The sequence below is a fragment of the Canis aureus genome, chromosome 10, assembly GCF_053574225.1.
Source record: "Canis aureus isolate CA01 chromosome 10, VMU_Caureus_v.1.0, whole genome shotgun sequence".
NCBI classification, from domain to species: Eukaryota; Metazoa; Chordata; class Mammalia; order Carnivora; family Canidae; genus Canis; species Canis aureus.
In genome coordinates this window covers 66717762-66743963 of record NC_135620.1, presented here as the reverse complement: position 1 = coordinate 66743963, position 26202 = coordinate 66717762, and the positions used below count along the sequence as shown (strand labels likewise).

The 26202-nt window shown below is 44.9% G+C and overlaps 1 protein-coding gene across 9 annotated transcripts in view; it reads right to left on the bottom strand.

The window, feature by feature from the left end:
- PALM2AKAP2 (PALM2 and AKAP2 fusion) overlaps window positions 1–26202 on the bottom strand; it is a 468534-nt gene that overhangs the window by 317156 nt on the left and 125176 nt on the right. For 8 of the 9 annotated variants that reach the window (XM_077912871.1, XM_077912859.1, XM_077912861.1 and 5 more), the window contains one exon: window positions 20085–20130. In XM_077912871.1, the coding sequence (XP_077768997.1) occupies window positions 20085–20130 (46 nt within the window). Of the gene's footprint in view, window positions 1–20084; window positions 20131–20848; window positions 20865–26202 lie in introns of those variants that run through there. The other variant, XM_077912860.1, reaches the window with a different exon arrangement.

Genomic DNA, 26202 nt, shown 5'->3' with positions numbered 1-26202 from the left:
CTCACTAACCTCCAGCTGAAATTTAGCATCATCTTTAGTTATGAACGTAAGCACGGCCTCAGGAATGCCATTGGTACCCATGACTTTGTCATGAGTAGAAATCAGTTATACTCATCTTACATTATAGCTGTTTGAGATAACTCAAAATACCACTCACTTATGCTCATCAATAATTTGAGATTGGACTATGTATTAGAACTGCCACTGGATTTTATTTAATGCAATAACCAAGTAGCACATCTGTTTCCTACTGCAATTTTCTAAATATTTTTCCAACTGTATTTCAGTTCAAGAGGTTTTCTTTTTAATACCATGTGTTTTATTTTGTGCCGTTAGGCTTTATTCTGAACTGAGTCCATGAGACTGCAAAGGGGCACAAGATATAAAAGAGGTTAAGATCCCTGCTTAAAGTCACTACACAGGTTTTGACACAATGCAAAATGTACCATGGAAGGCGGCAAACAGATAATGATGAAAAGAGCACAGTTCTTGTCCTCCAGAAGCTTATAATCAAGTGGGGCAGAGAGATGGGAAGTCATACATTGTGCGCCTCTTGTTTTGCTTCCCGTCGCTTATTCTCATCAAACCAACTTGAGCACCTCTACTAGACAGCTCTGCAGGATCTAGACAGGACACCTCTGAAGACACCTTTCCGGCACTTGCCCTAACAAATACACAACGCCACAGTGACCATATGTGGGTGCTGCTCCAGGAGAAAGACCTGACTAATGAATCTCTACAGAGATGTTAAGTAACAAGGCTCCTTACACACAGATCCCTCGTCTCTTACATGTGAAAGACAACTCTAATCTATCATGGTGTTTATTCTTTCCCCCAAACCCCAATTCAGCCTCAGAGATCTTCCCAAGACAGTACTACGGATGGCTACTACCCATCAGTCAGAGTGGACACAAGAGACGAAAACCACTTGCCATTCCAGGCTTGAGGCTTTACCCTTCTTGAAAAACTTGTATTTTCTTGGGAAATTCTAGAAAACAAAGAAGCCTTCAAGGCTTTAAAAAAAAAAAAAAAAAAGAATCCTTAAGGATAAAAGCAAAGGCTTAAAGCAATCAATCTCTAATGTCAAAAATATGGAAAGTGCATTTGGTCATGTAACCCTTATGTTATACCGTTATCAGTGGCTCTCAAAGACTTTATTTTGTCTCCCAGAGAACACTTGGAAATGTCTGGAGACATATTTGATTGTCATGATACGGAATGGAGGGGGGGTGCCATTGGCATCTATCAGAGATCAAGGATACCGCTAAACATCTTATAATACATGGGACAGTCCCATATTACAGAGAATTATCTGGTCCAAAATGTCAATAGTGCCACAGTTGAAATACTCTGCACTATATGACTGGCATCCTATTCTCTAAGCAGCTTCTCCATAAGTTGCCCAGAAAGAGAATTTCAGGGTCAGGAGTTTATTTCAGGGTCCAGGGCAAAAGGCATCCATCTGTAGAGTCAGCAACCATGTGTGCCCACACCGCTGCTCACTACCGCACGTTCACTAGGGCAGCCCAAGAACTATACTAATTGGGTTTTTTTTAAACCTGATTTCACAATTATGGCTCTGTTATCTTACAAAACCTTGGGCAATCTGAAAATATTTACTAAGGCACCAAAGTCCCTTTGGAAATTTCCAGGCAGACAAGAGTCAAACTTGTGGCTTTCCTCTTTAATTGAGGTGTAACTGACGTACAATTTTATATTCATTTCAGGTGCACAATGTAATGATTCAATAATTGTATACACTGTGAAGTGATCACCACAATAAGTCTAATTACCATCTAGCATTGTAAAAGTTTTTTTAAAAAATTTCTTATGATGAGAACTTTTAAGATTTACTCTCTTGGCAACTTTCAAATATTCACCACAATATCACTGACTGCAGTTACCATGCTGCACAATCCATCCCATGACTTGCTTACTTCATAGCTAGAAGTTTGTATCCCTTGACCTCCTTCATCCCTTTCACCCACTACCCAACCACCTCTCCCCAGTAACCACCACTCTGTGTTTTGTTCCGTTTGTTCATTTGTTTTTTAGATTCTACATACAAGTAACATTATACGATATTTGTCTTTCTCTGTGTTATTTGACTTAATATTATACCCTCAAGATCACCTATGTTGTCACAAGTGGCAAGATCTCATTTTTTATGGCTGAGTAGTATTCCATTGTGCAGACACCACAACTTTATCCATTCATCCATCAATGGACGCTTAGGTTGTTTCTAGATTTTGGCTATTACATATAGTGCTGAAATGATCATGGAGGTGCGTATATCTTTTTGAATTAGTGTTTCAGATAAAAACCTAGAAGTAGGATTGCTGGATCATATGGTGGGGTCCTATTTTTAATTTTTTGAGGAACCTCCATATTGCTTTCCATAGTGGCTGCACAAATTCATATTTGCACCAACAGTGCATGAGAGTCCCCTTTTCTCCACATCCTCACCATTTGTTATTTCTTGCTTCTTGATAACAGCCATTCTAACAGGTATAGGTGATATATCATTGTGGTTTTTTTTTTTTTTAATTTTTATTTATTTATGATAGTCACACAGAGAGAGAGAGAGAGAGAGGCAGAGACACAGGCAGAGGGAGAAGCAGGCTCCATGCACCGGGAGCCCGACGTGGGATTTGATCCCGGGTCTCCAGGATCGCGCCCTGGGCCAAAGGCAGGCGCTAAACCGCAGCGCCACCCAGGGATCCCTCATTGTGGTTTTGATTAGCAGTTACCTGATGATTAATGATGTTGATGTTAGTGATCTTTTCATGTGCCTTTTGGCCATCTGTATGTCTTCTCTGGAAAACTGTCTGTTGAGATCTTCTTCCCACTTTTTAATTGGATTATCTGTGGGGTTTTCTTTGCTGTTGAGCTGCATGAATTCTTTATATATTTTGGATAGTAACCCTTTATCGGATAAATGATTGGCAGATATTTTCTCCCATTTAGTAGGTAGTCTTTTCATGTTGCTGATAGTTTCTTTGCTGTGCAGAAGCCTTTTTAGTCTGATGGAGTCCCACTTGTTGATTTTGCTTTTGTTCTCTTTGCTTTTGGAATCAGATCAAAAAATCATCACCAAGATCAATATCAAGGAGCTTACCTCCTATGTTTTTTTCTAGGAGTTTTATGGTTTCAGGTCTTATTTTTTGAGTTAATTTTTGTGTATGGTGTAAGATAGTGATCTGTTTTCATTTTTTTGCATATGACCGTTCAGTTCTAACACCGTATATTAAGGAGACTGTCCTCTTTTCCAAAAATGCAGATGGATTTTCAGACACATGAAAAGGGGTTCAACCTTACTCATCATCAGGGAAATACAAATCAAAACCACAATGAGATACCATCTCACACCTGTCAGAATGGCTAAAATTAACATCACAAGAAACAATAGGTGTTGGTGAGGATGTGAAGAAAGGGGAACCCTCTTACATTGTTGATGGGAATGCAAGCTGGTGCAGCCACTCTGGAAAACATTATGGAGGTTCCTCAAAGAGTTGAAAATAGAACTATCCTATGATCCAGCAATTGCACTACTAGGTATACAAAATACAGTTTCGAAGGGTTACATGCACCCTGATGTTTATAGTAGTATTTTCAACAATAGCCCTATGGAGAAAGCCCAAATGTCTATCCCATGATAGATGGATAAAGAAGATATTACTCGGCCATCAAAAGGAATGAAACTTCACTGGGTGATATGCTATATGTTGGCAAATTGAACTCCAATAAAAAAAAAAAAGAATGAAATCTTGCCATTTGCAGTGATGTAGATGCAACTAGAGGGTATTATGCTAAGCGAAATAAGTCCATCAGAGAAAGATAATTATCATTTGATCTCACTCATATGTGGAATTTAAGAAACAAAACAGAGGATCATAGGGGGAGAGAGGGAAAAGAAAAAAAGGGAAAGAGGGAAACAATCCATAACAGGCTCTTTTAACGATTGAGAATAAACTGAGGGTTGCTGTAGGGAGATGGGCTAGATGAGTGATGAATAGTTAACAATATTAATTCTTTCAATGCACTGGCATGATGTTTCTTTCTATTTATTTGTGTCTTCTTCAATTTCTTTTATCAATGTCTTTTAGCTTTCAGTATAAAGCTTTCACTTCTTTGGTTAAATTTTATTTCTAGGTATTTTATTCTTTTTGATGCAATTGCAAATGGTATTGTTTTATAAACTTCTCTTGCTGATAGTTCATTGTTACTGTATAGAAATCCAACAGATTTTTGTATGTTGATTTTGTACCCTTAACATTACTGAAATCTTTTATTAGTTCTAACAGTTTTTTGGTGAGGTCTTTAGGCTAGGCTTTCTATATATAAAATCAGGTCATCCACAAATAATGATAGCTTTACTTCTTCCTTTCCAATTTGGATGCCTTTCATTTCTTTTTCTTGCCTAATTGCTCTGGGTAAAACCTCCAATAATATGTTGAATGAAAGTGGCAAGGGTGGACATCCCTGTCTTGCTCCTGATTTTAGGGAAATGTTTTCGGCCTTTCATCATTGAAAACTCAATGTTTCATCATTCACATCATCAGCTGTGGGCTTGTCATATATGGCCTTTTATTAGGTTGAGGTACATTCCCTCTACACTCACTTTGTTGGGAATTTTTATCATAAATTGATGTTGAATTTTGTCAAATGCTTTTTAAACATCTAATGAGATGATCATATAATCCTTATCCCTCATTTTTATTAATGTGATATATCAAGTTGATGGATTTATGAATGTTGAACCATCCTAGTATCCCTGGAATAAATCTCATTTGATGATGGTGTATGATCCTTGTAATATATTATGATTGTCTCAGCAGCCTGATTTACTCTTGATAGGTCCTGGTTGTTAATGTTATGTCAAGACCTGTCAGTGTTCCCAAAGGGAGGGATTTCAATCAGCACCCTCAGGCAGCAGCTTTTAAAGTACGCAAATAGGGGCACCTGGGTGGCTCAGCTGGTTAAGCGTCTGGCTTAGGCTCAGGTCATGATCCCAGGGTCCTGGGGTAGAGCCCTGCATTGGGCTCCCTGCTCAGCAGGGAATCTGCTTCTCTCTCTCTCTCTGTCCCTCTCTCTTGCTCTCTCTCCCCTGCCCCTCTCTCAAATAACCAAATTAAAAAAAACTTTATAAAATAAAGCATGCAAAAAATAAATAAATAAAGCATGCAAATTTATACAGCCCCGTGGAACCCCAACTGTAATCCTTGCTGGCCTTCGGACCAGGTTCTGGAGATATGCCCTAGGTGACAGTTGCAAAAATCAGGGCTTCAGATGAGTGTATAAGCTCCTTCTTGAGAAGTACCACTGAGCTGTAATGAGGCCAAGGGACAGCACAAAGACGGCATCCCCCCACCTTCGTTCTCTGAGACTACTTCTGGAGCTTCTACATGTGTGGTGAACCTGAAGTCTGGCCCTCAGGCTGAAGCTCCAGACAAGTAAATGGGTTTTTTTTTTTTTTTTACCCCACAACTGGGGATGTGTTTCAATCTCCTATCTGCGTCGTGCCCTGGGGACGTTAGCCTGTTAAGAACTGCCTCTCTAATTGTTACAGTTCTGTGGAACTAGGAACGTAAGCCCCCCTGGCCAATGAAGCCAGGTGATCAAGGAGCATCCCACATGTGGAATGCATGCCCCTGCCAGCTGTCCCAGGGCCACAGGAGAGCGCAGGGCTGGGGTGCACCCACCAGCTTTCATGGGAGCAGCTGGCCTTTCCGAACAAGAAAGGGAAGGGAGCAGAAAGGAAACATGCCTCCTCCTTCAGGGAGGCCAGTGTGGGTTCTGCTACTATAGCCCATCGTCAGCTTTAACTGACAGTCACTCCACGTGCACTGAAGGCGGAGAGCCTCCGGGTTCCAGAAGGTAACCCTCCACAAAGTGCTAACAAATGACAGAGCAGCTGGTCAGAAGCCACCGTTCACTGGCTTCCTGCTTGGACTCAGGGAATGTGGCAGGTGTGTTCTCTGACTCTCATTCTGACACTTTACCCTTAAAATCCTCAGAGAGAGCAGAATGAGGCTTCTGGCAATTTCTAAGGAGAAAGAAAAATGACCTGGAGAATCACCAATGTTTTTGCTCTACCCGCTCTGTCCCCGTCACTTGAAAAAAAAATGGTTTTAAATGTAGTGATTTATTTTTAGATGGGCCAAACCATTACCTCTAAGAGATCAGGTTTTCTGGCTTTCAAAAGGAAACAACATGCACTTGGCTTAGAGAGCAAGGATATAACAAGAAAATTCTATGGTAGCAAAACTCGCATGTGAGCTCTTGAGCAAATATAAGCCTGTCATTGTGGCAGCCCAGGAAACAGTACAAGTGTGTCTGAGATGCTTTATCGTTCTGGACTGCCAGCAGTAAGACAGCAGTGACTTCTTTAAGGTAAAAGATACCTAGAGCCTTAATGGCAGACACAACCATAGACGATATGCTGTCTGGAGCAGGAGACCGAAATCTTTCTAGATGGGGTCAGATAATAAATACTTCAGGCTTCGCAGACCACCTGGTCTCCGTTAGCACAAGACCATGTGCTGTTGTAACATGAGGTTAGCCCTAGACGACACAAAAACGAATGGGAATGGCCGTGTTCTGATAAAACTTTATGTCTGCACATCGAAATCTGAACTTCGTATATTTTTCACAGGTCATGAAATATTCCTTAAAAGACGGTTTCCCCTTTTTTATACATGTGACAACCACATAAAGCGCACAGGCCCTATAAGCACAGGCTGCAGGCCAGATCTGGCCTGTGGGCTATTGTTTGCTGACCCTTGGCCTAGACAGAAAATTGGAATTTCCATTTGTTCTTAATTCTGTAGCTGCTACATAAAATTGATTTTTCCTTCCTGTCTCACTGTGATTCTGAAATCACACTAGTAAAACTGATAAATGAAAAAAACAAACAAACAAACAACACAAATAAATCAACCATCACAGCGCTCTCAACCAAAATACCTAGGCTGGGAATCATCTGGTTGTGGCCACTGCGTGACTCATTCACAACACACCACAAGGCCCCATCTTGCTCAATGCAGTATAAGATATATGGCTTGCTGAAGGCTCGCATTCCAGTGGTATTTTTAAACTCAGTGTGAGCGAGCTTCTTGTTTAGACTTTGCAGTTTGATATTATTCAAAGGTTGGGGCCAAGGGCGGGGGGTGGAGGGGGCCTGGGCAATGTACCAATTTCTGAAATTCAGTTGTTCTCCTTCCAACACACATTAGGCCATTTCTTCTTCTCCAGAAAAGATAGGTCAGGTGGATTTCTTGAAAACACGTTAATGTCTTGATGACACACTCTTATCCTTCCAATACGTTCCCTACCTCCCCACAAAAAAACATATTACTATTTAAAACTAGTGAGTACCTTCACACTCACAATGGAAGAGTGAAACATGGCCCTAGAAAAAAAAAGAGGATTCTGAAATCGGTGGTGAATGCAACATGTATGTGAAGGTGATGGGCTTGTCAGATATAATACAGGATGTTCACTTTAATCTGATTTTCAGATAAACAAGTAACTTTTTGTATAAAAGTGTGTCCCGCGCAATAACTGGGTATCCTGAATTTTGAGTTGCTAAATGTGATAACCCTGATAGGGGGGAAGGGAAAAAAGGAGCCAGCCTGGAGCAGAAGGTAATTATTGGGGAAAAATTAGAATTTGTTATAGATCTAGGAGGGGGTGCTTGTTATGAAAGGGTCACCTCCCCCAAAGACTGGGAACCCCAGTTTCCTCTTCTGGTTAAAGTCGGGGTGCAAGATGAGTGTCAAGCAGAATTACTTACATGCTGCTGTTTGAAGGAGTTTAAAGCCAGCGCTTCTTGGGGGAGTTCTGGGGGCTGATAGAACTGGCTGTATCCTGATTGTGTTGGTGGCTACACAAATCTACACATGTGTTAAAAATCAGAGAAGTAGGGGCACCGGGGCGGCTCAGTCCATCAAACATCTGAATCTTGATTTCTGCTCAGGTCAAGATCTCTCAGGGTCATGAGATCAGGCTCCGCACTGGGTGTGGAGCCTGCTTAAGATTCTCTCTATCCTCTCCCTCTGCCTCTCCCTCCCCCCACCAAAAAAACAAGTTCAGAGAAGCATACATCAAAAAGGTCACATTTGCTCTGTTAATTTTCTTTTAAAGAGGGCTTTCAGCTGTTACGTCTTACAGAGAATTCATGAGTTCATCCAGTAAGCTGCATAAGGAATTAATTTAAGTAGCAGTCCTGACCCTAACCCGAGACTACGGTTCTCTTACAGGGTCCCCATCCCAGAAGGCCCTCGAAGGGTTCCTGACAGGCCCACCCACCAATCTGCCCAACATGCCTAAACATATCTACATCTCACTTAGCTCCAAGCCATAACACTACCACCCCGTCACCTCCTCATACTCCTGACAATTAAATAAAATATGCTGTGAAAGTCAGAAGTGGAAGGCTGGTGGCCCAGGGTGGGGGCTCGTGGTGGCGGGGCCTGAGTGGGGTGGGGGGAGCGATTGGAATGGGAAACGAATCCAGCCCACACTGTGTTAAAATCTCATTATGTTTGGTTTGGCCCACACAGTGTTTAAATCGTTGTGAACACTTAAACATCAACAGACTTCCTTCAAAAGCTGGATTTCCAGGTTCTCTTGAAAAAGCAGAAGATCCCGGGCGTGTGTTCCCACAAAGTACCAATCAACTAGGGTTGAGTGCCACCTGTCCCCGAGGAGCCCGCCCTCCCTGGGTCACCACAATCCCAAGAGCTGAGCCATCGTGCCAACCTGGTGCCCGTACACATCTGGGTTGTTTTACACCAGGCATTCCGCAGGGTGTCTGGCACAAGGGAAGCCCTCGGGACCTGGGAGATCCTCTCTCCCCCTAAAAAAAGCAATCGGATGAAGTTACTGTATTTCACTTGTTTTTAGAGCTCTGGGGTGCCCTGTCTCCCTACAGGGGAGATGCTCCACACCTGCTCCTCCAATGCTAAGCCAGTCTACTTCCAGCTTTTCTCTGTGGACCCAGGCTTAGGGCAGACAGAGAGCTGGAATCATCCAGAGGCAGTAGCAGCTGATGTGTCCCGACAGAGATGATGGTGGAAGGTGGGGGGAGAGCATCGCTGAGCAACTGAAATTACCTTCCCCTTCACCTCGTCTCCTCTGTGCTGGCAGAGTGAGTACCTTCTCTTCCTTCTCCCCTCTCAGCTCCAATACTTACCAGGTATCTATCATTCTCACTCCAGGGTGAATAAGGATGGGGATGACCAGGCTACCAGCCTTATTCTAGTGGTTGGTGGCATTAGAGGGTATATCCTAGCCTCCGGGCCCTGCCCTGCCTTTTGACTCATCCCCATCAGACTTACCATCAAGGATTCAATATCCTTCAGCTTCCATTGTGACTTTTACTTGATGAACAGCATGACGTGTTGAACACATATGCTCAGACTTTACTGTTCATGAATGAGGCTGCCTGTACGGCACCTGGTAAGGAAAAACGGGGCCCTCCGAGGATGGGCTCCTCACTCTCCCACAGGGTGTTTTTGCTCACCTGGATAAGCAGTATTTCCTTTCAGGGTCACTCATGTTAGCTGCAAGCTTTTCAGATTATTTTCATTTTATTTATTTATTTTTAAAGATCTTATTTATTTATTCATGAGAGACACAGAGACACAGAGAGAGAGAGAGGCAGAGACACAGGCCGAGGGAGAAGCAGGATCCACGCAGGGAGCCCGATGCGGGACTCGATCCCTGACCTCAGGATCACATCCTGGGCCAAAGGCAGACACTCAACCACTGAGCCACCCAGGCGTCCCTTCAGATTTTTTTTTAACTGATAGTTTTTTTTCCAGCGTTAGTGAAGTATGATTGACAAGTAAGAATTGTATATATTTACAGCATGCAACATGATGTTTTGATATACACTGTGAAATGATTATCACGATCAACATAATTAATATATCCATCACCTCACACAGTTGCCATTTGTGTGTGTGTGTGTGATGGTAACACATGAGATCTACTCTCTTAGCAAATTTCCAGTGGATAACACTTTATTATTAACTGTAGTCATCACGTCATACATTAGGTCTTCTGACTTACTCATCTTCTAACTTAAACTTGGACCCTTGATTAATATCCTCCCTTTGAGGGGCACCTGGGTGGCTCAGGGGTTGAACATCCGCCTTTGGCTCAGGTCATAATCCTGGGGTCCCGGGATTGAGTCCCGCATCGGGCTCCCCACAGGGAGCTTCTCCCTCTGCCTGTGTCTCTGCCTCTCTATGTCTCTGATGAATAAATAAACAGAATCTTTAAAATATATATTCTCCCTTGGCCCCCACCTCCTAGCTAGCCCCTAGTAAAAGCCATTCCACTCTGTATTACTATAAGTTTGACTTTTTTTTTTTTTTTTTTAGATTTCACATATAAGTGAGATCACACAGTATTCATCTTTTTGCATCTGGCTTATCTCACAGATGGCAGACCTTCCTTCTTTTTAAAGGCTGAATAATATGCCATTATTATACATCCGCTTTCTTCATCCATTCATCCGACAATGGACACAAGTGTTTCTATATCTTGGCCATCATAAATAACACTGCAATGAATATAGAGGTACAGATACCTCCTCAAAGTAGTGACTTTATTTCCTCTGGATCTATACCCAAGAGCTGCACTGCTGGACCACATGGCAGTTCTATTTTTAATTTCTTGAGGAACTGCTCTACTCTTTTATGCTTTTCAGATCTTATATGCCACACAGTCCCACTGGAACAAGGAAACTTTTGAACCATTTCCACCCCGTTAGAGGTGGCAGGTATTATCAGCCCAAGCTGAAAAATCAGGCCATAGAAACTCAGTGTTTGAGACCAACCCAGGAGCCCCAGAGAAGGCTCTATGCCTCTCCACCAACAGGCACCTCTCCCAGATCCCAGCCTCTCTCTCATGTCACATACGGGACATGCATACTATCAGAGCTGCTCCAATCCTGGAGCCCTGTGTGGTATTCACTGGCCTCTAAGTTGTTGCCATTTTTGCTCAAACTCAGAGAAAGAAGATCCCCTGCTTACCAGCAAAGGGGTTAATTTTTCAAGCATATGTTTTTCTCTTAAGAATAACATTTTTTATAACCCTCAAAGTTTTAAGTTTCAGCTCTGAATTTAAAAATAAAGTGAATACTCAGATGACTGGTTATAATTTAGAAGAAGGGGAGGGGGGAATCCCACCCACCTAGAATAGTAAGTAAACCAGTATAATTCAGCAAAAAAAGTAAGGGCAGGTTTTTACAAATGCCCTGAAGACATTTGGTAGTGCACAGACTTTTAAGAGCCTGGTAGCCTGCAGGGTGGGGGAATGATGAGCAAGAAGATGTGCCCTGAGGTCTGGCCCACAGCCTTTTCAACTACAACTAGGCCTTTTATCTTGGGGACACTTATGGCTTCTCTTTCCTCTTCCATCTTATTCCAGGGAAAGGTACCAGCTTCCCTATTCCCATCTTCTGGCTAAGCTCATGTGATGCAACAGAAGCATTGATACTAGGGTCAAGGACTAACCCCAAAGCATTTTTTATGTAGGTGCAAGCATAATGTAAATAAGCTATAGGTTGTCTTTATCTCTCTCTCTCTCTCATGAATATAATAATCTCCTTTTGAAGATTTTAATCCAACAAGAAACTAGTGAAAAAGACTGACATCAGAATTAACCAAGGGCACATGTAGCTCCAACAATGGCACCCCACACTAACCCCTGCTTCTGCTGGCATTTCCTGTCAGAAATAGGTCTCAGCTGTGCGGTATTCTCGCAAAGCCACAGCACTCATGGGCGAACATTCCTCTGCAAAGCATCCTGTGCTGGGCGGCCATCACCCCCACTCCGGCCATGCTCTCTTGGGCCTCGTCCTGGGCAGTGGGGTCTCTGTGTGTTGTGTTTCCGGACAGAGAAGAGTCTGAGTGAGGCTGAATCCTTCTGCGCATGAAGGGTTGGTTCAGACAATGGATGCTGCAAGTGAGCCTGAGGGAAGCTTATATGGCATCTTTGCAAGAATAAACTCCTCTTTGATATGCTACACCGGTGTGCACACAGACTGGCTTAGGAGAATCATTAGCCATCACTGAGTAAGTGAGTCTCAACTGCGGATCATCCTGGCATCCTCTGAGGGCTTCCCACGTGAGAAGCAGCTACACCAAGAATCAGGCGTGAGGGCTGGAGGGGCTATCACCAGGCTTGATCACCTGATCTGCTATGGGACCTCTCCATCTACAGGGCCCTAATAGGTACCATGCACCTCTCAAGGGCCTCCCACTATATGGTTGGATATCTACCCTACAGCATGACTTTTTGTTTCACTGACGTGCCCCCTACGTGATTTTGTGGCCTATAGTTGTAATCAGCCAATCCCATGCGTACCCTTCAAACAGGTTTCTTCAAGTGACCAACAGACAGAAATTTCACTCTATTTAAATCAATTAAAACAACTACCCAAAGACCTCTTCTCGATCAGCCAGCCACTTGATGTGAGAGGGACACACTACATCACATTCAAACTGAGCTTTGTTTGATTAAGACTCTACTTTGCCCCTCTCTTCTCTTTTTAAAAAATTTTTATTCTACTTTGCCTCTTATTAAAAATTTTAAAATTTAAATTCAATTTGCCAAAAAATAAAAAAATAAAAAATTCAATTTGCCAACATACAGTATAACACCCAGTGCTCATCCCATCAAGTGCCGTCCTTAGTGCCTGTCACCCAGTTACCCCATCTCCCCACCTGCCTCCCCTTCTGCAACCCTTTGTTTGTTTCCCAGAGTTAGGGGTCTCTCATGGTTTGTCTTCCTCTCTAATTTTTCCCCACTCAGTTCCCCTCCTTTCCCTTATAGTCCCTTTCACTATTTCTTATATTTCATGAATGCATGCTTGGCCTCTTAAGATATCCACACCTCACAAACTCTTGGACATGTCACAGTGGGCATGTGGTACTGGTCAAGACCTAAGCCACCATCTTCCTTTACCATTAATCTTCTACCCCTTTTCCAGGGGTTCTTCACTTGTGTTCCCCAGAATAGCAGCTGCAGCGGGGTACAACATCTCCTGGGAACTTGTTAGAAATGCAAGTTCTCAGGCCCCACCCCAGACCTACAAAATCAAACACCGGGAGTGAGGTCCAGCAACCTGTGTTTTAAGGAGCTCTCGGGGGTTCCTAATGCATTAAAGTTTGAGAATCGCCGTTCTGTATTTTACCTGGCCCAAAGGCAGCTGCCGCTATTACTAGAAGTCCTTAGTCCAGCTGGATCTCCCTACATTGTTTATTATGTGAGGCTGGTAATAAAATAAAATCATATAAGCACCCTGAGTGGTTTATGTGAGAGGCTCAGAATTATATACCTTGTTCCTAAAGATTCTTCTAGAACAGGAATTTCCCACCTCAAGGTACTGACTGTTTAAAATTTTTCTGTTAAATTTGGGAGAGCAATCATCCACCAAGATGTGAATGTTCTGGGTTACAATAATGTCAGTGATTACAAAGAATTCACTTAATATCAAAAGATACAGCAAATGCGCACTATTTTTCCAACAACCCAAACATTTGGACACCAAACTCACAAAGCCCTGGTGAAAATACACCCTGATTTTATAACGTTTTAAAACACCTAGGGGGTGCTGGAAGGAGCACTTCACAGTATCCTTACAAAGCCCAAATGAGTCCATGCATAGGAAAAACACATCATAAAGTTCAAAGCTCTACCTACATCTGGAGGTCACAAAAGGTTGACCTGTTGACCCAAAGGAATGTTGTGTCCATAAATTTTTTATAAGTTTTGAAACTAGTTCTTTGTTAAGTGGGAGTCTCACATTTTTAAAAAGCAGATTTCTTACTTCTCTTGAAAATGAGTGGATGTGACAACACAGAACTCACATTCTCACATGGTATAAATTCACTCTATCCCAACTGAGGAGTCGTGTCTGCTCTCCAGATCCCCACTGCTGCCCCCCAGCCTGCGTCACTCCCCGGTGTTAACACCGGCCCTGGAGTCTTTAAATTTGTAACTCCTCTCCACTATAAACAATCCTTTTCACTGTTATTGTTAGTATCTTCCTGCACAGGAAATGCTCAGTAGCTACTATATTCATCTGAAATTTCCCAGTTTGGCAAAAATGATTCGAGTTAATAGAATTCATCTTCCATTCTTTGTGTCCATTTTCTGTTTAAAGATCCATGAGTTATGCTTCGTCGACTCACTTATAACTAGAGAACTTTGAGTGCTTTCTGAGTCCTTGCTCTGAGAATGTCCCATGAAATTTCTCAAATAACTTTCACAACAATTCCATGAGGCGGGTATTATCATTATCCCCATCTTACTGATGAGGAAAACGAGGGACAGTGAGGTCATACGGATAAGAAGAGAATAGCCAGGACTTGAATCACAGCTTCCGGGCACCAGAAGACTTCCTTGAAACTGGCCAGATCGTGTGAGGCACTACCAGCCCTGGGGACCACTGTCTCCGTGCATCAGTGCCCATTTGCTGTCTCCGTCAATGTCACACCACATAATGATTATTGTCAAGCGAGTTGAACAACATTCCCAAAGAGATCAGGGATGAAATGCGGGTAAGTTCAGAGGACCAATAGCAGGGGTCCCAAAAGTGTTGAGCAGCCCCAAAGGAATGTAGAAGCACCAGTGCTGAGCCCTGGTTTCCCTTAAATAATGACAAATCATACCCCCAAAGCCCCCCTGTTTGGCTTTTTTAATGATGACTTCTTAATGAGCACTGCTATTATTTCTCAGGGTCCTTGCCAGAGCAGCTGCTCTTTGTCCCAAGAGGCCAAAGCTTGAAATACTCAGAGGTCCAAATAAGTGACCAAAGGGGTGTTTGACCCTTGCATGTGTTTGCGTAAGGCCTACCTCAGCACTCTCGGACCTGGCAATGACCCTTGAGCAATGAGACCTGGGTGGCACCTATCTCCTGGGTGGCCCTGCAGATTTGGCCGCGGTGAACATTTCCTCAGCACCAATATCCTGAGCAAACCATCAGTTGGGCCTTAACAGGAAATTCTAGAAGCAGGATATCACTCACATCTCTGAGATGGAGGAAGATAGCAACGAGTACTCAGGATCTTCGATTCTTCATTCCTTTGCCAGTTACCTGCCACTGAGACAGGTTTACAAGGGACATGCATAGGAATGGTCCCTACAAGAATCAGGGTTTGTTTTTGTTTTTTTTACTGTAGGGTTTGGGGTTTGGGTCTCTAAATCCTGGAGGGGTACCTGACTTGGGAAGCTGGACTGGACTGGATCACATGTAAATCGCAGCAAGGACTTTTGCCCAGGCTACGCAGACCCACCTAAGTGGCCTGGATCAAAGGCAGGCTGACCAGCCCCCCGGCCCCTGGTCCCATACTCTAACTCTGGCATTCGAGCCTTGTCATCTCTAGGCAAGAAGAGGCATTGAGACATGAATCCAAGGAAATGCCAGAAGTGTTTCTCAGCAAGTGAAGGGCAGAGGCAGCCTAAGCCACCCACCTATATCCAGACCTTCTCAGGACAGAGAATGGGATCTGTGTGAGAGTGTCAAGAGGAAGAGGAACCCAAAGTGAGATCCCCAAAAGGACAGATTTCATTCATGGAGGCCCATCCAGGCTCACATACCCATGAATCCATCCCTCTCCTCCTGACCCCAGGACTCTAGCTTGAAAGGATGCGTGTGGCAGCTCCCACCCTTATCAGGGTACCCCCTCCAAGCAAGAAATGCCACGAAAACAAGGGATCGGGAGAGACTGGACTTAAGACAACTCTTTCACATCTCATTATGTGAGCTTGGATGTCTCTATCATCAACTTTAAAGTGAAGATAACAAGACCTGCCCCACAGAGCTCAAAATGAAGGTAACAACCACAGGTGTCTATAAATTGTAAATTGATATACAGATGCAAAAAAGATCATTTTTATTAATCCACAGAGTGGATTGTTATCCATTGTTATCCATGACAAAATTATCTAAAAATCAGGTGGGGTTGACCTTTCATATTTGTAGCACATGTGAGCATGCTCATATTGATCCCCGGTACAGGCCTGAGGCCTTGCCCACATGACTCTGGAGGTGTTTGCCCAAGATGACCTCTGCAACATGGAGTTATCTTCCCACATGCCCAAGGAAGACTCCTTCCTCTCGGATGTACAGACATAACAACATCCTCTCCCAAATTTGATTTCCATTGACACACGGTAGCTTCTTTCCCAAGGGAGTGTTGTTACTCATTCACTTAGAACATACGCCAGATATTTCCACGTGCTGAAAGCCAGCTTGGAAGACTCTCCAAAGCATGTGGGCCTCCTCGTTGGTCTGGGCCCTCCCAGAGCAACTGCATCAGTATGCTTCTCCCTTGTTGGCTCACCCTGAGGCTGTTGGAACGTCCTGCACAGTGTGCTCAGAGGCTGTGCTCATCTTGGGGGTAGCAGTTCAGGGCAGTAGTCAATAGAGGGGTTCCAGGGCCCTGAAGTGTGGATTCAAACCCTGTCTTTGATACTCTCTTTTAATATTGGGCTCTTCATCTATAACATATAAATAACAGAGTAGTTCCTACCTCATCACTTTATTACTGTTCAATGACATAATGTGTGTTAAAATGCACTTTGGTCCTTTTGCCGACTTTGTGCCTTTAGTTGTTGACTGAACTTCTTCATGCTTTTGGCTTTTCCTTTCTCATACTAACTGTTCCAAATAAATAATAATCAAACTAACGATAAATAAATCAATAAATACCTTCTACTAATTGGGAAGGTTATTATGTTATATTTGATTTTACCCAGTCTTCAGGACTTGCTCCGATGTCTCCCCTCTGGGGAAGGTTCCACAACTCCATGAGGTTGGTTAACCTGTGCCACCTGAGTGTTCATTTGCATAAGTACTCCTGGCACTGAACAGTAGTTGTTTATGTGTGTTTCTCCTTCAGACTATCAACAACTGAAGGTTAAAAAAATAATAATAAAAGCAGATCACACAGTGCCTTGCGGAATAGATAATGTTCAATAAATGGCAATTGCATTATTATACCCTGGAATTATTATCCACCTTCATTCTGCTACAGAGGCATTTTGCTATCTCCTCAAATTACCAATTGGGGAGTATCCCTACAGGAGGAAGGAGTGCCTGGGAGTAGAGAAAGTTGTCAAAGATGGACTTGCTCTTCTTTGGGCAAGAGGTAGGATGAGATCCATCTTTTCTCATTGATCAGTGTCTGGGTTCAAATGGAAGATTCAATTAAGGTACCAGGGTTTCTGAATATTTCATTCCCTTGAGGGTAAAAAAAAAAAAAAAAAAAAGAAATCCCAGATGACCATGTGACAGATGGGTCACAGGACATCTGTCCTTTCAGGACCTAAGTATGTAGAAGGTAACATCTTTCCTCTGATGGCTGAAACTTAGGGATGTTGATAGTACCTTCCTAGAAGGCTCTAAGCACATGTTGAATGAATAGATGAACCCTCAGGTGACAACTCTGCACCCATGTATGAAGCCGCTAGAGGAACAAATGCCAGACACAGCCCTGGCCTTTAGTTAGAATTAAAGGGAAACATTTTAAAGGCTGTTCAGACTCTTTATGCTTCAGAGGTGTGTCTCTGAGCCTCACTGGGCAAGGCAGTGCTGTAGACAGAAATTGGGGGCTTGGGGACTGTCCCTCAATACCATCTAATGATGACCACATGCCATGTACTTCACCTGTATCATAGCTAAACCTTACAAGGAGCCCAGGGGTAGAATGCATGAGCTCATTACACAGATGAAAGAACAGTGGTCCAGACTAAAACTGCCCATGACCCCACAGACTAGGATCCTCCTCTATCTGCTCTTTTGGAGAGGAGCCCAAGCTGGTGAAGAGGTAAGGCCTTGTTCTCCTCCTCTTTCACATTTCCAGACTTCAGGAGTGCTAGGCTCTGGAAGGAGGCTTGGGGGCCCCTGCAGGTCCCCTGACAACTCTAGGAAGATGGCAGAGAGAGGCAGGGTTTGCCAAATTTGGAGAGTGTGCACTAGGCCAAAGCATAGATAGCATAGAACTATTTACTGATATGGTCACAAGACCCTCTGCCCTCTCCCATTTTCTTAAATCTTTCTCTCTCTCCTCCCACCCCTCTCTCTCTCTGTCTCTCTCTCACACACACACACACACACACACACACACACACGAGTCATTTCAATGTTAGTGTATCCAAACCAATAACAGCATATCTATTAATTGAGGCTGATATGTCATGAGAATCATCAGCATCTTCCCAGGTCCAGGGCAAATTCAATTCCACAACTGAATAGGCACAGGTATTTGTGTTTAGGCTTATCACACAAGAGAATTCCAAAAGGCTGGCTTGATCTTTCTGGAAAGTCCACTTGGCCCCTGCTGAGATTACCGCAGCCCATCTGGAAAGGGGTGGCCCTACTGTTAGCTGCTACTGGCTCCCCATTCAGAGAACAAGTCCTTTCATAAGCCTCAGCTGTCCCTCAGGCGTCCACTGAAAGCTGCTCACGCAAAGGCAGAAAATGTGACAACTGTTGGAAACCTTCACACAGTCTATGGCAGCAACTGAACGTTCTCTGGAATAGCCACTTACAGACGCTTAAAGCAGCCTATTCTTCAGTTTATATAAAACACCCACCAGCTACATGGCACCAAGAACTGAATATCTCCATTCTTACCAAGTTCATGACACACTGGCCACACTCCTTGCCACTAGCTTTAGAAACCATAAACCACGTCATTAACCATCAAAATACACATTCACAGAGAGGAAGGGAAAAGACAAAAAAAATCGGGGAAAAAAAAAAAAAAAAAAAAACAGCCTTCCTGAGTTCTGAAGTACCAAGTTCAAAGATTGCCCAACAGGCAAAAAAACAAAAAACCAAAAACCATAGCATTTCAACACTGCCAACAAATGTCCCTCTCACTTCAGTGGTCAAGTTCCCAAGACATTTAAAATTTGAAGACATTGATAAAGAGGGTCTCGGTGCCACGGGAACCATACCAAATGCTTCTTTTAAAGAGAAGGGCCTGTATGCACTTTCCCTATGAAGAATCTGTCCAAAGGATTCTGAAAACACTTTAATAGGCTTTGCTTCCAAAACATGACACACTACTCCTCCGACAAATTTATATGTGTTTCCAGAGAACTCCTGGACCATAAAAAAAAAAAAAAAAAAAAGAGTGCTTAGGTAGAAGAACGTCTGGAGATTCTTTTATGCCAATATGTTAACAGACCTTCTCTTTTAATTGTTATTATTTCATACAGCAGCAGTAATCATTCCCTCATCTGCAAAGGAAATATATAATCCAGCTGCGGTGGCTCCAGTAAAAATACCACATCTGTAGATCATTGGCAACACTGTGGCAAGATTGCTCAAACCTACAGAGGCCCAGAAAGTTCTCTCTTTTACCCGAGATGCACAAGGGTACACTTTTCTCCAAGTGCGCGTGAACTTTGCCAAACCCGGCTGCTCCTCTGTACGCGGCAAACAGGTTTCAGATCGTCCAGCCCGGGGAGACGGATGCTCTGTTGGAATATTAGGTGCGCCCAGGGCCCGGCGGTTGGAAGAAGTGCCCGGGGCCCCTCCGGGGTGAAGGCTCGTGCCAAACCCCCAATGCAACAGGGGGAAATGAAGACCCCGGGTTTCAGGGAGCAGGGTGGACGGCGCGGGAAAGCTGGGTCCCCACTTAGGGGACGGGCAGCTTCCGCAGGAAGGGTGGCAGCCCCTGCTCCCTCCCGTGGGTGCAGCCAGGGTGCAGCCAGGGCAGCCCGGACCGCGGGGGGACGATCGCCCCGGAATCGCCCCCCACCCCCACCCCCACGCGTCTGGTCTTTTCCCAAAGCCCAGTAGCAAGCATCTTCTTTCCAAGCCGGTCTTCACGCCCAAGTCCGCAGCCCGAAGCGCGCCCCGGGGGCTTCCACCCACAGCCTGTCGCGTAAGGAAAAGCAGCGCAGCTGAGCCTCGGCGACCTCGGCGCCCGCAGGGACCCATGCACGCCCTGCGGCTGCTTGCGCTGGAACGTCGAGGGCCCCGAAACCCCCCGGGGTCCCCTGCCCTCCCAGACAATAGAGCAAGCAAATAAAATTGGAAGCGGACTTACTGCTATGGCTTGCAGCCTTTCCTTGTGCAACTCCGCCTCTGCCATCCTGGAGAAAGGCACCCGGGGACGGGGGTGGAAAAGAAAGAAAAACAAAACACACGCTGTGGTCAGCCAGGGAGACGGACGGGCCCCGGGGTGGGGTGGGGGGCTGGGGTGGGGGGGCCGCCCGGGGGGCCGCTCGCTGCGGGAGGCGGGAGGACCTGCGCGCACGGCCGGCTCGCGGGCTCAGCTCGGGCCCCCGCGCGCCCCGCGCCGACTGCAGCTCCGGGCCGCGGCGGCCGCGCCAGGCGGGGACGTGGGCCGCGGGCGGCCGCCGGGAGGGCGCGCCCGCCCCGCGCCGCTCCTCCGCCCTGACGTCTCGGCGCCTCGCTCCGCCCCCGGGCTGGGGGGACCCGCGGCCGCCGCCCCCGCCCCCACCCCCACCCCCACCCCCACCCCGGCGGGGAGCGCGCGGCGGGCGGGCACCGGGGGGCACCGGCGGGGAAGGGCGGCCTCGCGCGCCGGCCTCGGGGGGCAGCGCAGGGCTCCTCGCGGGGCACCCGCTCCGGGGGCGCGCCCTTGGAGCCTCCGCGCAGGCCAGCAGGGACTCGCAGGCCACGCGCCTACCCACTCTGACCTCAGTCTCCCCATCTGAGAAATGGAACGAGCTATAACGTAGAAGGGTGCTTGGCAAAGGGCCATCTGTCCCTGTCCCTATCCCCATCCCGTGCCCCCCCCCCCAACCCCGAGTCTTCCCTACAGGCCTGGGCACCAAAACGCTCCACCTGTTCTTTCAGGGCAACCGAAGTGCATCTTCCGTGAGCGGCGCCGGGCTGGGCTGCATGTGGGAGCGAGCGGGGAAGACCCAGCCCAAGAGGAAATAGATGCTAAATGCGAACAAGAGACCTCTGACCCTTCAGCGGGGACTTGCTGGAACTCCTCGCAAGGAAACTCGGCCCCATAAAATGCCGCGATAACAACCTAACCCCTTCAGACCCTTGATAATTCTATAAACGCAGGACTCGAAAGGCATTTTAAAAGGTATGCACACCAGATTTCCCCCAAATCACCTCTTTCCTGGGCAAATTCTTGCAATTCGACTAAATTGCCTTTTTAACTCTCACAGAGGTTTTACCTGTCACTTGATGAGCAATTACTACTCTGCCCGAAGCCCGAAGTAGTCACCAAAACCTGATTGATTGTTTTCTCTTCCTTTTCATAAGAGGGGTGTGGGTGGAGCTATTTGTGTCATAAATCCAAGCCAATGCCAGATTGGACATCCCACTCCAGTACATCCAGAACTCCTACTTTCTGGCCAAGATCTATCCCTTTCTTCACACACTCCATTTTCTCCTCACTTCCGGCACCAGTTCCCACAGGTCAAGTTCTTACCAGGGTGTTTGCTCACAAATAAACCAAGCTGTTCTTGCTTCAGCGGAGTGACTGTGTACCCAACAACAGGAGAGAGTAACAAGATGGGAAAAGTGAGACCCATGAGGTTGAGAGCCTCAGCCAGAGTCATAAAGCTGAGATTTAAACTCAGAGCAGACTCTTCCAGAGCCCATGCTCTTCCACCCCTCAGCACCAGGCTCGGCCACTGAGAGAGAGGTAGGGCAGGCCCCTGTAATTAAAAGTAATGAACAGGAAATGGCCTTCCCCTGCCACAGCTATATAGACATTAAAAAGGAATAGAGGAGCACAACAATGTAAATGGACTTAATGTCACCAAGCTGTACACTTAAAAGTTGTGTAAATGGTAAATTTTATGCCATGTATATTTTACCACACACACACACAAAAAGTTTTTCAAAGGAGTCATAAGAAGGGGTGGGAGAAGAACCTGGGCACCCATTGGAAATGAGCAGTTGGAAAACTCTGAATCGCAGGAAAGAGGAATCAGGATTGCGGACACATTTTTGAGCGTCATCTATTTTGAGATGATAGCTAAAGACATGAGAATGGCCAGAGTGAGAAAAAAAAAAAAAGAGCAAGAAGAGGAGAAAGCCCAGCAAAGGAGTCTGAGAAAGTGTCAGCTGAGAAATAGAAGGAAATATCAGGAGGGATGATTGTATCAAAAGCCACAATAGGAGGAAAGGGGTTTTCGAAAGGGTCAGATGCTTCTGAGAGATCAAGAAGGATGCAGACTAAGAAGTGGTCATTGGCTTGAGCAGTCAGGAAGCTAGAGTGGCATTGGGAGACCCGTGTGTGTGTGTGTGTGTGTGTGTGTGTGTGTGTGTGTAAAGTCAGGCTGGAAGTGATTACAGGGAGTTGAGAATGAATGAAAGGTGGAGGGAAAGCCTTCATGAGTATAGACCACTCCTTTGGATGCAAAAGACGAAGGTGGTTGGTGGAATGGGAAGGTGGTTTATGGGAAGCAGGGTCAAATTGAAGAGTCGTTAGGTCAGATAAAACTTGAAATGTTTCCGGAATGAAGAGAATTTTGGCATCAGGGAAGTGAGGCCAAAGACATAGTCAAAGGGGAGATAAGTATTAAGTCTTAGATTAGACCATGGACTGGTAGCCAATTTAGCCTTGGAAAGAAGGAGAAATTAAGCAGGGCAGGAGGATGGAATGGGTAGAGATTAGAAGAAATTTTGAGTTGAAGGACAGAAAAGTTGAGTGAGTGTACATCAGGTAGGTTTGTTTTCCCATTTAGGGATCATTGGTTGAGACTAATGGGGTGGGGGTGAAGGACTTCAGAAAAACAGAAATGGTTTGTAGAGAGGCTGTGGAAAATTGCAAAAATTAAGACATGGTTCCCACCCAGAAGTCTGCATCAAAATTGCCTGGAGTACAATTCCCTGAACATGTACAGAAACAAATTCCTATGGGGTGAGGTAGGGGTTAGGGACGGGGTTAAAACCATTGTACTGCGTTTACTAGGAGTAGACAAAAGACTCATGACCAATTGTGTGTACCTCCTCAGTGGTTTTAAACCACCTGAGACCCATGATACACAGGGGTTGTGGGTTTAGTCAGTGTTGAGGACTGTCAAGGCAGATATGGCAAAAAGTCAAAGGGAAGAAGAGATTCAGAATGCTGGGGGTTTTGTCCAGGTGGAAGTGGAGCAGTTTCTTTCATATTTTTCAGTTGTCTAATTTGTGAACCCCTTTCCATCTCTGGGGAATTCCCATTTTACAAGCCATAGTGACAGAGCCACCTCTTACCGTAGAAGCTGGGAAATGCCAGACACTTGCTTCCCCAGATTCCCTAGAAGCTACAATATGGTGTGCAATCTGGGCTCAGTCAGGCATGAGCACCTGCCAAGGATCTTGAAGACACGGCATCTGAAAATTCTTTCAGGCTGGCAGCTCACCTTTGGTCCTGCCCATGGTCCAAGCCTCCTTCTCTAGCCTTCTCAGCTCTTCTGTGAATATACCTTCAATTCATGCCTTCTCCGCTCCTATCAACTAGAATCTTTCTGTTGCTTGTGACCAAGAACACTAAGGAAACAGGAAGGCTTGTGAAATGAATGGGTGATGCTTGGCCACAGCAGAGGTAAAACATTTTCTTCTCTTCCAGCACTCCTCCCTTCAAATCTCTAAATTTTAGCATTTGAAAATTATTGAATCCATTATAAACACAGATATATTTAACACAAATTATGCCATTTCTTTCATAAACTTTTATTGTGTAGCTATCCATCGCTAGACTTTAGGCTATGGCTTGGTAGTACAAAGAATTCATAGTCTAGTGCTAATATTGGTGACTTTTTGCCCTCCACACATTTAAAATCTAGAAAGATCGATTACAATGGTGCATAATGTGTGTAACAAACCCCTAGTTCTTGCTGGGACATTAAATTGTGTTGTATAAGCACTACCCGCGCTGTTTAATGGTTTTTCGGATGGATGCTGCATTGCAAAGCATTACATGGAGAGAATACCAAATGCTGGATTTGCAAAATAGACGTTTTATTAATAAAAGATTCAGAGTCTATTCTAGAGCATGAGTCTTTGGGGAACCACAGATGACCATAGCCCACTCCCCTGTGGGGGCAACAGGAGCTCTGTAAACTGAGAGGGAAATGACTTGCCAAGACCCCTTGAGTGAAAAGTCTTGTTAAGCAGCAGTCTCGGAGTGTGAAATTTCAGAGTAACTTGAAGCTTTCTCTTGACAAAAGTAATTTTAAAAGGAATGCCTGGGGCCTCCAAAATGTTTATATTCGTAGGAGCTCTGTTTTGCCTTTTAGGGTCTTTTAGAATAAGTGGTCATTCAAAACATATGTGATGGCTCTGCACAGAATCAAAAGGAGGGGAACAGTGGTTGGAAGCTTTTGGCTCCTTTGGTTGTGAACAATTTGGGAAAGTTGATGGGATTTCAAGTATGCGCTGTGTTTCCCTAGAGGATTCAAATGAAAGATCCATCTAGAGAGTCTCCATGGGGCAAAAAAGAGAAGTTAGTAAACAGGACCAGCTAAGATTAGGCTGGATGTCACTTAAGGCATCTCTTAACTAGGCTCTCTACATAGTAGATTCAAAAGGAGCAGCTGGAAATCTATCCAGAAACGACTATTAGCATTTCAGTTTGATGGCTTCCTTTTCTCTTAGTTGGCTTTGGCAACGTCAGCGACTGATGATGTGCGTCGTGAGGGGAAATGGGGGTGTATGGGGAGAGTATACGGGCATTAGAGCGGGGTTATTGGGGATCACTTTACATTTGCTTTGCTTGATATGCACATGTTGGTTCATAATAATCTTGTTACTGATAAAAATTTCGGGAAGTGTGATTAGGAGGTGGTAGGCGGGCGTGACACACATAAAAGGCATGAGCTCTATGGACAAGAGTGACTCCCAGCCCTGAGACTCACCAACTGTACCACGTTTGGTCCACACGTTCCTCATCTTTAAATGGGGGAGAATAACTCTAATCTTATGGGGATATTGTGAGAAATCAGGATATCAAGTATAAAATGCTCACGAGTGGCCACAGTAGCTGCTCCAGAAATGGAAGGTTCTAATTGTTGCTTCACTAAAAATGTCATAAAGCATACCAAGTGAGTGACTTGATTTTATCCACCCTTTTATGTAGGTGTTTTTGTTTTTGTTTTGTTTTGTTTTGTTTTCAGAGGGAGAGAATGAACTATCATTATTCTTAAAATTCCTCACATTAGTAGCTACTTCTTCTTTCTCATCTTTTAAAAGGGAGGATCCTGCTCTGGGTCATTTATTGTCTAGAAATTTCATCACCAGACTCTCTTTTTTAATGATTCTTCGACACCTACAGTCTTATCTTTTGGAGTGAGTCAATTTAATAATTATATATAAGAAGGAATGAGAAGGGATTCTTAAGAAGAGGTGGATGACGTTCTAGGAAAAGATGGAAAGCATGCTTGATTTTGGAATGTTTAGAGAGCTACACACCTACGTATTAAATATGCTCCTTGGCGGAGGTGATTCTAGGTATGGGTATGAATTAGCTACAAAGTGACAAAGTCTTTGGGGAGGCCAGCCTGGTTATGTAATGCCAGTAGACACAATTGGGTCATTGGCTTCTCAGGGAGCTTAGGGGCCAGTCTAGTTTGCCTTAGTACAATGACCACGATGTGCCCTGTCAGCGTGGAATCCCTGTTTGCAGTGTGGCCATCGACACTTTCATTGTTAGCCATGATTCGATAATGCCGTACACATTCTGCAAGTCAGCACTGCTGACAGGAGAGAGAGATGTCCTGTGGGGTTGGCAGTGAAGGGACAATGGCCTCTCAGTCCTGTGTGCCCTCCTGGTTGGAGAATGGGTAATGAAATTGGGAAAGCTCTGCTTCAGCTCCTACCATCTTTGGATGCTGAGCCCTCCTGACCCCCTTTGGAATGTCTGGGGTCTTAATCCCATGTGCCCAGCCCTTGGCCACCAGACACTAGCAAATGTTCCCTAAACATAACTCTACCAGATGGGGCCTCCTGGACACACTACCTTCCCCAAGAGCAGCTCGAGGTAGAGTGGAAAGAGCATAAGATCAAGTGTCAACTTAGGTCCTAATCCTAACTTTGCCACTTACCATGTAAACCTCAAACAAGTCACTTAACTGCTCTGAGCTGAGGCTTTCTGTTTGTAAACTGGGAACAGAGATAGCTAACTACCTCACAAGGTGCTTGTGAGGATTAAAGGAGCTCACGAATGAGAAAGGTTTCTGAGAACTATG